The 12,007-nt window shown below is 35.7% G+C and overlaps 1 protein-coding gene across 3 annotated transcripts; it reads right to left on the reverse strand.

The window, feature by feature from the left end:
• Positions 1-2,580: 2,580 nt before the first annotated feature.
• Positions 2,581-11,314, reverse strand: map2k2b (mitogen-activated protein kinase kinase 2b). Of its 3 annotated transcripts, XM_067362995.1 has the most exons (13): positions 10,945-11,314; positions 10,784-10,820; positions 10,565-10,655; positions 10,263-10,473; positions 7,178-7,324; positions 6,998-7,075; positions 6,176-6,227; positions 5,947-6,071; positions 5,526-5,739; positions 4,215-4,267; positions 3,780-3,841; positions 3,609-3,654; positions 2,581-3,505 (listed from the first exon to the last, which is right to left on the reverse strand). In XM_067362995.1, the coding sequence occupies exons 3-13, from the start codon at positions 10,651-10,653 to the stop codon at positions 3,395-3,397; spliced, it is 1,188 nt and encodes a 395-aa protein (XP_067219096.1). In that variant the 5' UTR covers positions 10,654-10,655; positions 10,784-10,820; positions 10,945-11,314; the 3' UTR covers positions 2,581-3,394. The 3 variants fall into 3 exon arrangements, with proteins under 3 accessions (XP_067219096.1, XP_067219097.1, XP_067219095.1); XM_067362996.1 differs by lacking the exon at positions 10,784-10,820; XM_067362994.1 differs by having other exon boundaries at positions 10,565-10,820.
• Positions 11,315-12,007: the final 693 nt, after the last annotated feature.

Genomic DNA, 12,007 nt, shown 5'->3' on the forward strand with positions numbered 1-12,007 from the left:
TAGATTAAATTTTGAAAACAATGGCACACATTGAAAGAATGTTCAAAATCGTACAGTATGGATGTCATCATAATATTTGCATACTGATTCATGGTGTTTTCTAAATGTCACACTATTTTTTTGTTGTTGTCTTGCATGCAGTATTTACTTCAGGAAAGGCAGATTTACTTTAAATTATTTAAATTGGTCATCAACCTTCCCTTTTCCGAGGTTTGAATCCACACTGTCTCTCATAACGCGTGGAGTGAGACGGGTGCATGTGTCTCTCCTCATTCTTTTTTCATCAACCCATCCCCCCGTTCTTGCAGATTAGAATTCATTAGCAATCAAAGAGCCTCTGTGGAACTCCTGCTCTTAATTACCCACTCATTTGCATTTTTGCATATTAATGACTGCAGAGTTTGCCGTCTGACTGCGGCAGTGAGCGAGGGTTTAAAGTCACCCTGTCTTTTTATTCTCGCATGATGAATACCCAGAATCGCTGTGAAAACCAGGCGTGCCACATCATGACTCTGTACATGGGTCACTAGTAGAATCACAGACCGTGTCGAGACCTTCACACTTTCAGCCACAGTTTTGGGGGGTTAGATGCCAGTAATGCTGACAAAACCAGTAAAGAGCATGTTATGAATTAATGAGTCACGTACAGCAAAAAAATGGTTCTTGCTCAGTCTTGTTTTTCAGTACAAATATAAAAATTCTTAAATCAAGATACATTTACATGAGAAGCACAATGATTCTTATATTAGGTCTTGATTTTTGAAAGAAATTATCAAAATTAAGTTACTTTATGCCTAAATGGGCTTTCTGTAGAATTCAGAAACCCTTGTTATTAGCGACACTGGTGGTCGTTAAGTGAACTGCAGTCAGCGACTTACCGCTCGTGCTCGTGCACACATAATGTACAATAACAAAATAAACACATAATTAAAATGACATCGGTGAGGAAACAGCAGTTCAGAAAGCATCTGATTGTATCGATGTGGATATTTGCACTAGCTCTGCGATTCACCGGCATCATGTCAACAGATGAGGTCATTAAAATTATTCTGTTATGATAGTTTGATTATAAAGTATATTTGAGACTATATCTCTGACTATGTGAGACTATAGTTTGAATTAATCCTTTCTTTGCGTGACACATTGACATTATTGTACAAAATGGCTCTTTTCATTCATTCATTTTGCGTCACGGAAAGGAACGGAAGAGAGGTTCTCGCGCGTAAACGTCACATCCTTTTGATTTTCCCGGCAAAAACGACCCGAGTTCTTCATGTAAAAATCAGTCTACAGGCTTTCATAGACAACATAGGAAGTTGGGGAAGGTCTCGTTTTTTAAGTTTTGTTAGATGTCATTGACAATAAAAACGCGAAAATTGGTACACCTTACAAATGGGGGGTCAGAAAAATTTCACAATTCGAAGGGAAAACCAGATTATTTTTCTTACATTTTAAGTACAAACTAACTTGATTTGGATACATCATTCAGAAAACAAGTAACTTAATATCTCGTTTTTTTTTTTTTCTAAAAAAAAAAAAAAAAAAAAAAAAAGTATCTTGATTTAAGAATGTTTAGATATTTGCCCTGAAAAACGACAAAAATACTGAGGAAGAACATTTTTGCAGTGTTTCATGAGCATTAATAAAGATGAAAGTGCTGCTGGTCAGTTGATCAAAATACTTTATTATACTATAAAATATTTGTTTTAGAAGCTACTGTATATTGTGACAAACTTTTAATCTTAGTTTACATGTCATCACTATATATATATATATATATATATATATATATATATATATATATATATATATATATAATATCTACTAGGCCTAGTGGTAGAATACCAATCATTTTGATTAATAAAATGCAATCTTGTGAATAGGCTGTCTATACTTACCGGGTTTAGTGCTTAAGTAAAATATTCTAATAAAATCCACATGCATTTATGACAATAATCCAGAGACCTCAAAGGGTTCATGCTAGAAAATGTAATTTTGTAGCTTTTCAGGAGTCAAAACAATCGACCATTATTGATGCTCAACACATGTTTAGGGTTTTAACACATAATTTAGTTCAAAAGCGTTGTTCAAAATATGAGATGAAGGAACATATAAATAAGCATGTTATTATTTAGAGATATTTGGTGCATCACAAAAACCTGTTTGGTTTAATTTTTTTTGGCCTCACACACACTTAACATTGTGATCAGCTGCTGGTTAAATGTGTCAAATAACTCTACTGCCACCTGATGGCTGTGATGAGGTGTTGCATCCCTCACATGAGTTAAAATATGGCACAATCATAAATGCATGAAATTTGGCAAACATTAACAGGTTTTGCTGATGAATATGTATGCTTTGAATCAGGAAATTATTGCAAACTTCCTCTGAAGGACATTAATAAAAAATTATTAGTCAGTGCATCAGTATTACTATTGCACTTTTTAGTATTACTTTTTACGCACTTGCATTGAAGGAGGGACCTGAGCCATATCTAGAGATCACAGAGACACAAGGGTGGAAGAAAACACCATGCAGCTTCATAGCAAAACACTAGAAAACACCTTAGTAACATGTCAGTCTTTATTTTGATGAAGTTTGTGATGTCAAACGTGTTTGTTGAACGAAAACAGCACAGATTTGATATTAAGTCTTAATTGCTTTACACTTTTTAATTTCGAACTAAAAAACAATGGAAAAGTAAAAATTAAAACCAGAAACAGTTCATCCCCTCTACAATCACTTTATTGAGAGTCTTAAAGCAACAAACTGTAACTGTCTGTAGTTGATGTTTGTGGCAAACGCAAGAACAAACATACAGAAATAATAATAACAGTGCCGGCGGTGACTTCCTGGCATATATGAACTCCATTACACATGATCATGGATCAGATGAGAACATATGTGTGCCTGGATGTGACAAAAACATTCTCAGGTCATATTTCACAACAAAACCAAAAGAAAAATATATGAAATGATATTTTGCTTAAAAAAGATGAATATTCTTAGGACCATTAAGATTTTTTTTTTTTTTTGAACAGTGACATAAAAATCAATCAAGACTTTGTAAAATGGCATAAAAGGTCCTATTTAAAGGCCATAATATACAGAACTTTATTTCACAATTTAATAATATATCATTGTTTTTTCCTCATTACAGTAATGGGAAGTTTGTGGGCAGATTTACTTAATTTGTATAACAAAATGCACACAATGCAAAAAATCCATTTTCTCTTGGATTCAAATCATTTCTCTGTTGACCGTGACACATTTCATGAGATTCACCAAGTATATGGAAGTAAAAGTGTAAAATAAGCAGCTTTGCACGTGTTCCATCAGATACGCTGTAAACGTTGGTATTCTGTAGGGGAAAACATGGTAAAGTGTGCGTGTGTCATTCGGCTGTTTGTGTGGGTGTGCTGGGCTGATTGAGCCCTATAGTTTTACACAACCATCCAGCGAAGTCCACCTCCTCCACCTCTGAGCGCTTGATAAACGTGTGATTCTGTAAAAGAGATCACAACATTTATAAGTGCATTTATTATAAAACTAAATGGGGTCCTTTTGATTTGATTTTGTCTTGCATGAAAGCAGAAATGTTTTCTCACCGTCAGCATCTTCAGGTCCGCTCTGTCTGCAGGGTTTTTAATGAGACTAGAAATAAAATGCAAAAACAATTTAGGCACTAAAGTGCTTCATTAAACTCTCAAGATCTCAATTAGACCTGAAATCACACCAATGATTGACTGTGTTTCACTTATTGCATGAACAGAGCTCACCATTTGGTCACAAAGTCCTGGAAATCAGGAGTGAAGACGCCGTGAGGCAGTTTAGGAGGCGGCTGATAACACAGAAAAAGTCTTTATTTACACTCATATGTCATTAATAACAGCATCAGATCTCATATTCACAGTGTCTTAAAGAGTCTTGGAGCAGAATCAGCGCTCTACACACTCAAAGTCATTATGTATTGATATATCTTACTGAATAAATAATCAAAACGTGTCATTTGAGGCACTTTTCTTAATATCGAATGTCTGTTTCCCCTGGACATTCATGCATTAAAAACTATTTTTGAAATTTGTCAAGTCATTTACTCTGAATCTAGTTAGTTCAGACACATAAACATGAACATCCGCATAAAGACAGTGTTTTTATTAGATTATATCCAGGCCATTTCATTCTGAAACTTAAGTGTGATTGAAGACTCTCACCTCATTGACTATATAATCCAGCAGCTCAAATATAGCCATGACGGGCCCATGACCTGAAAGAGAACAGTCACGGCAGTTTACTAGCAGTAACTGAGTAACTTCATGTTCATGTTTTGCAGGCGTCTTCCTAAACAACCAACACAACAGATGTCTGTAATACTTCGCTTAATGTTTTTAAACCTAAACCTAAAAAATATTGCATTAGTATTTTATGTATTATGTTGTCATTATTCTGTATTCTATGTATGTTATTTTTTCTTATTTTTATGTGATGTAATTGATGCTTATGTTTTTATGTAAAGCCCTTTAAGCTGCATTTCAGGTATGAAAGGTGCTTTATGAATAAAGTTTATTATTATTATTATACTGACACCTTCTGGCTTTCTATACAATATCATACAAGTACTATTCATTTCTTTTCATTTAAAATACTGTTTTTTTAATGTTTATGAAAGAAGTCTCTTCTGCTCACCAATACTGCAATTATTTATCAAAAAATATTAGTAAAAATTGTGATATATTATTACAATTCAAAATAACTGTTTTCTATGTGAATATATAGTAAAATATAATTTATTCCTGTGATCAAAGCTGAATTTTCAGCATCATTACTCCAGTCTTCAGTGTCACATGATCCTTCAGAAATCATTCTAATACGCTGCTCAAGAAACATTTATGATTATTATCAATGTTGAAAACATCCAAGATTTTTGCGGAAACTGTGATACACTACCATTCAAATGTTTGGGGTAAGTAAGATTAAATTAAATTAATACTTTTATTCAACAAGGGTGCATTAAAAAGTGAAAAAAAAAGACATTTATAATGTTGCAAAAGATTCTGTTTCAAAGAAATTCTATTAATTTGAACTTTCTATTCATCGAAGAATCCTGAAATTAAAATGTATAACAGTAGAGAAATGTTATTAACAAATTAGTACCAACAATAACTGCTAATAATTGAGCAGCAAATCATCTTATCAGAATGATTTCTGAAGGATCATGTGACACTGAAGACTGGAGTAATGATGCTGAAAATTCAGCTTTGATCACAGGAATAAATTACACTTTAACATTAAAATAGAGAACATTTTATTTTTATTAAATAAATGCAGCTCTGGTGAACAGAAGACACTTCTTGCAAAAACTTAAAATTTAAATTTTTCCTAACTTTTAAACCTGCAGTGTAAATCCAGAAGAGCAGAATCTGTTCATTTGGTGAAAACACATGCTACACTTTTAATCACATCCAAAAAAGAAAATGGCCACTAAGACTAAAATCTTGTTCTGCCATCCATGAATCATTTCTCACCGCTGACGGGTCTGCCCGGGGGTCTGGGTCGAGGAGAGGTACTGTGCGTCTCTGCCCCCCCAACATCCATCATTGCCCTGCCGAAGATCCCCTCCAGCTCCTTGGCGTCGGGCGGAGGAATGGGATAGCGGCCGATGGCCAACTCCACCAGAGAGAGACCCATACTCCACACATCTGACTGCACCGAGTAATGAGTGCCCTGCAACCTCTCCGGCTGAACACACACACGACAGGAACTCAGTCAAACAAACCCTGCAACACTTAAACAGAATCAGCACTTCTAAAGGCCTCGATGTACTCTTCTTCGATATTCTCTTAGAGGTAAAAAGAAGAAGTTCAAATGCATGAGCAGTGGCCTGACTTCAAAGTGTATCAGGACTTTAATCCTTGATAAAAACACCAACACCAACTACAAACATACCGACATGTACGAGCGTGTTCCTACAAAAGAGTTGGCCATGGAGTCGATGAGCTGCCCGCTCACGCCGAAGTCACACAGTTTGATCTCCCCGCGAGAATTTACCAGAATATTTGAAGGTTTCACATCTGTGAAAACAGGAGTTTGTTTCTTATTAATGCATCATTAATAAGACTCATTTTACACAGATACAGATGTTTTAAAAGATTCAAAACTTAAGTTTATTATTTACCTCTGTGAATTATCTGGTGCTTTTCTCGAAGGTAAGCGAGACCTCTTAAAACCTGTTTGAAGGGAAAAAACAAAAAAATTCAGATTTAAAAATGAATGTCGTTCCAAACCTGAGTTTTTTTTCTGTGGAAAACAACAGGAGAAATTAAGCAGAATATTCAAACAAGAGCAAGACTTTTGTTTGTTTGCGTAAATTCTCCATTCACCATCATCGATTAGAAAAAGAGCAGCATGAACATTGTGTAAAGCATCTCCTTTTGTGTTTCACAGAAGAAACTCAGTCATGCAAGTTTGGGAGGAATTATCAAGCAGTTAATTATGTGACAACTTCAGATCATAATGAGCTTTCTAAACGAATGACACCACTTTGTCCAGTACGATACTGATACTATTATTATTGGTATTTGCTGATACGGATTACGTATTTTCATTGCATTTTGCAGTTTAGGGTCCAATTCTCACTATTTACTAGTTGCTTATTATCATGCTTATTACTAGCATATTACATGCTGTTTATTAGTACTTATAAAGCACATATTAATGCATTTATTCTGCATGACCACATATAGAAGATTATATCCCTTAATCTTTAACTTAACAACTACCTTACTAACTATTAATAAGCAGTAATTTATTAAGTTTATTGAGGCAAAAGTCATAGTTAATAGTTGATTAATAGTGAGAATTGAACCCTAAAGTGTGACCAATATAGTAATGGCTGGTAAATTTTCTTAAGTCACCGGCCACTGGGGCAAAAAGAACACATAGTTCATAAAAGTTAATAAGTTGCAGTTTTACATATTATTAGACTAAACACACTTACGGCTATGCTGACTTTTCCCAAGATCTCCTCTGGAATTCTGCGAGCATCTTTCAGAACCTGATCCAAAGAGCCTCCGTCCTGTTGTCAAGGAGAGACGGAGACACAAAACAGTTTAACAAACACACTCACACTGGGGGCAGTGAGGGAACCGCAAATAAAATTAACAGATCATTAGTGTACCATGTTCTCCATACAGATGCTGATCTCCCCGTCGCTGTAAAACGCCCCGTAGAAACCCACGATGTAGGGAGAGTTACACTCATGCAGGACCTGCAGCTCCCTGATGATCTGATGTCTGATGGCGGGCTTGATCTCCAGATGGATTAACTACAGGAAGATTGTTACAAACACATGTGTGGTAAATGTGAATGTTCTGGGATATTTTCATCATGATGACATCGACTATCACAGAAAATAATTTCAACCTGTTCTTCTGCTTGTAAAAATGAATAGGAAACATTTGCAGTGCTGCAGAGGTTATGTACATTTGGAGGCCAAAACCCCGAGACGAGTTGTATTTTAGCACCTGAAGTCAATGGGATTTTGGAAGGGCTGTGCGATCAATCACAATTAATTTTCAATTTCGATTTTGGCTTCCAAAGACTATGAAAACAAGATAACTGAATTAAAATGATTATTGTGCCACCCAACCTTCCTTTCCTTCACAGCGGTGTGCTTTCGTTCCTCCCTAAAAGCCCAAACTTAACATCCAAATCAAGTGAGTGTTGTAAAATGCAGTCTACTGTTGCTAAACTGCTTGATATTGAATAGTGTTTCCCAGGCGGCCTAAACGCATACACACAAACATGCCTTTTTTGAGAAAGAAAACGTGTGTGTAACAGTATATTGGATCAGTGCATTAGTTCTTAAAGTGACAGCAGCCTAATAAACCTGTTGCTGTCTGTCATTAATGATAATCAAACAACAAAGGAAAATCACTCGCTGATCTTGACTGAATAACTTACGCAGCTTTAATAAGGTTTAATCGATATTAATGTGTACAATAAGACTATGCAGAGTTATTTTACATTTGATTTTTCAATTTTTTGTTGCAATACTTATCTGAATACCACTGTTAGTACATCTTCCTGAAAAACACTGTTTATTTCATTTGCATATTCACTCTATTTTTAAATAAAGACTGAAAGAGTTGTCGGAAGCTTAATGATGCTGAAGTCATGTGATCATGGTGTAGTTTGTTTATAGCCTACATTTAGCTTTTGAATTACGCAGATTGTATTTCAAAGGTTCATTTGAGAAGATTATCATGACGAACAAAACATGTAAGAATTAGGGTTGCAAAATTCCAGAAATTTGGAAAGTTTCCATAGGAATTAACGGGGATAAACTGGAAAAACTGCAGGTTAGCCTATAACAGGGAACTTAAAGGATTAGTTCACTTCAGAATTCACATTTCCTGATAATTTATTCACCTCCATGTCATCAAAGATGTTCATGTCTTTCTTTCATCAGTTGAGAAGAAATGAAGGTTTTTGAGGAAAACATTCCAGGATTTTTCTCCATATAGTGGACTTCACTGGGGTTCAACGGGTTGAAGGTCCAAATGTCATGCATGATGTAGGGTGAAAATCTCATTTTCTCCATCTTCAAAATTCATCGACATCTTTGTTTTACCTTTTTTTAAAGGGCGTTTGACTTTTAGCAAAGTCTTTGCACATTTGCTAGACACTAGATCGGTACTTCTGTCTACGTCACGCGTGACCTTTCCAACATGATTACATAATGCGTGTTGCATCACAGAGCAGTGCAAGACGAGCATTTGTGGTTTAAAAAGTATATCATTTTAATTTTTTTTTTAGAAAATAACTGATGGTTTCTCTAGATGAGACTCTTATTCCTCGTCTGGGATCATGTAGAGCTCTTTGAAGCTGCACTGAAACTGACATTTGGACCTTCAACCCGTTGAACCCCAGTGAAGTCCACTATATGGAGAAAAATCCTGGGATGTTTTCCTCAAAAACCTTCATTTCTCTTAGACTGAAGAAAGAAAGACATGAACATCTTGGATGACATGGAGGAGAGTAAATTATCAGTAAATTTGAATTCTGAAGTGAACTAATCCTTTAAATGTAGTTGGAAAAAAAATCTTGCAGCATAACCAGATTTAATGCAAATTTCTACCTTATTGAGACCACACCACTAAATCTGCTTTCATTTTATTCTTTTTTTTTTGTTCATTGAAAGCAACTATGAAATTTCTACTCACAAATATATCAAAATGTAATTTTTAAAATTTGTATTATTTTGTATGCATGCCTGCTTAAGACCAAACAAAATGTTTGTATATGATACAGTTTGTGTAAGTTACCCCAAATTTCTAATGAATTCCCTTTTATTCCTGTTCAGTTTCCAACTTTGAATATTGCAAAAATTCCCCAGCTTAAATTCCCATGGAAAGTTTCTGAAAAGAAATAGCTATATTTATCAGAATGCTGCCTTCTAGAGTTCACTTTTCCAGCTGACTAATGAGTTTATGGTCACTGAATATGTTTTTTTTGTGACGTCACGTGACATTGAAGCTGTTTTATTGAGTCTTTCCGAGGTTGAAGCACTGATTGAGCGATTACACGAGACATGATACGGATTGCAGTAAGTTGTACTGTATATTTTAACATACCTTCAGATGTTCATGTTTATTTCGCTGTAACTGGTATTAAAGCGGAGGAGAGGATGATCACATGCTTCTCTTTAACTGAGGCGCTAAAGCGATCCGTCACGCCACATTAAACAGCGCCAAAACGGTGTTTATTATTTTGAATCTCATAAGACGGACTTAATTTGAAATCTGAGACTTTGCTTCATATCAAAAGTAACAGATTACTGCGATTTATTGGATGGGAGGAGCTACATATTCTGCTCATTCATCAACTGAAAACAGACTAGACTAATCGATTCTTGGGATTTAAGAATCGACATTGGTTCGTAAAAATGAGAATCGATTAAAATCGAGGAATCAATATTTTTTTTTTCCCAGCCCTATTATTTTCTGCAATAATTCAAAAGCAAATGGAAAAATCCTATTGTGTTTTAAGATGATGTGATCTTACAAAAATATGTCATCACTACGTCAATCTACACACTTGTAATGGAAGTCTAGCTGGAGCTGAAATGTGATACTTGTTATTTGAGTAGTTCTTTGAGATGAAGACATTAGTCTGGTTAATTTTGACAAACTGACGGACGAGTCAAAATGATTTTCTGTGACACAAAGATGGAAACGACAAACCACATGCTGGCGGCTCACCTTCCGGGCCATTACGAGACCCGAGGGTTTGTGGCACACTTTATTGACCACACCTCCATTCCCAGCTCCCAGTTCACAGATATGCTGGAAATCATCATCTTTCAGCTCGCCCAGATTGGCTTTCTGCGTGAGAAAAGCTTCCAGACGCTTCTTCTGTTGCTCGTCCAAGTCGAGCTCTTCCAACTTCTTCTGCAGGGCCTCAAGATTCGCTCTGAGGTTTAAGAAAAGCACAAAGAAGTCATTCAGCACATTCAATCCGGAGTGAGACACAATTTCAGACTATATCCAGCTCTATAACTTACTCTGACGCAGCATCTATGGATGTAGAGGTTGGCTGTCCTTCTCCGGTTCCAGTTATAACTATGGGATCTGGTCTCTTTTTTGGAGCCATGGCTGATGTGTGAAAAGACCTTTAATCTCAGGGACAGTAAACGGCGAGCTCAGACTGAGCTTTACTCAATAATGACTCTAATTTACAACTTGTCATCGAGATGATCAAGTTCCCGGATCAGTCTGATTACCTGATCAGACCCTCCTCAACCTGTTCAGCATCCAGATCTGATCATTATGATGAAAAATCAAATATAAAACATCTGCACACCCCAGACATTCACAGAATATGACACTGACTCTAATACGATTTATATTATTTAGATATAATATAAACAAACTGTAAAATCACCTGTAAAGGTATAATCAGCATGAGCTACTGTCGCTTAAACACACGTAGCATCCTTTCAAATTCAGAAAAATGCACATTAACTTCATGAAACGAGTATACATGAATTAGAAGTAATAAATAAACGCATTGTTTTGATTTCTCAGCCCGCGCGAGAGGATGCTGTTAGCTTGCTAGCATCAGTCCGTGTGTCTGCGGAGGTTTAAAGCGTCTGTCAGCGCTCGCTGTCGCTCTCATGTAACGGGAAATGAGTTCCCGAACTCCGTGGCGAGTGGAGCCGGTCCCGGTGAGCGGAATGTCCCGGGAGAGGAGGCTGAGGATCAGGAGGGTGCGGTGAGTTTCGGCCCAGCTGCTCTCGGCAGCTTACCGGAAACATCAGAGTGCAGATCCCGCGGGAGCTATCGCGAGACGAGAGATGGATACTCGCTACAAAATAAAAGTACATTTTTTTTTTTTTTAAATTAATTAATTACATTTTTTCCTGTCATTGTTGCAAGTGTGCGCGCGTGGCGAAAGACTTCTATTTTTTATATTACTATTTTTATTTCAATGTTTTTTTTACTACGCCTTATTATACTTTTTATTAAATTATAATTGTACTCTGCATTTCGTTTTATTTCATATTATTGTTTTATTTGTTAGTGCTACCTATTTACTCCATTTACATTACTGTTATTTTATTTAACTTATTTTTGCCCTGCAAAATATTAATGGGAATATGTAGTTTGTGTCATTACAATTAAGCTCACCTAATTTAAATGACTAAACTAAAATAAATAAAACATTTATATTTACGTTACATAATGTTGTTCCAATTTGCAGATTGTTTGTTAATGTTTACTGAATGAAACATGCGCACTGCACAATTTCTATATCCTTATTATTGTTAATGTAATTAATTTTTCAGGAGCTCATTGCTTCTACGTTCAGTTAAACTGCTAACAGTGATTGTAAATTAATTGCCTAAATTATTACATTATTTGCTAACTGCATTCTTTAAATTGTAATGTTGACATGCATTCTCTGTAAAGCTGCTTTGAAATGATATGTATTGTGAAAAGCGCTA

This window comes from Chanodichthys erythropterus, chromosome 16, assembly GCF_024489055.1.
Source record: "Chanodichthys erythropterus isolate Z2021 chromosome 16, ASM2448905v1, whole genome shotgun sequence".
Lineage (NCBI taxonomy): Eukaryota > Metazoa > Chordata > Actinopteri > Cypriniformes > Xenocyprididae > Chanodichthys > Chanodichthys erythropterus.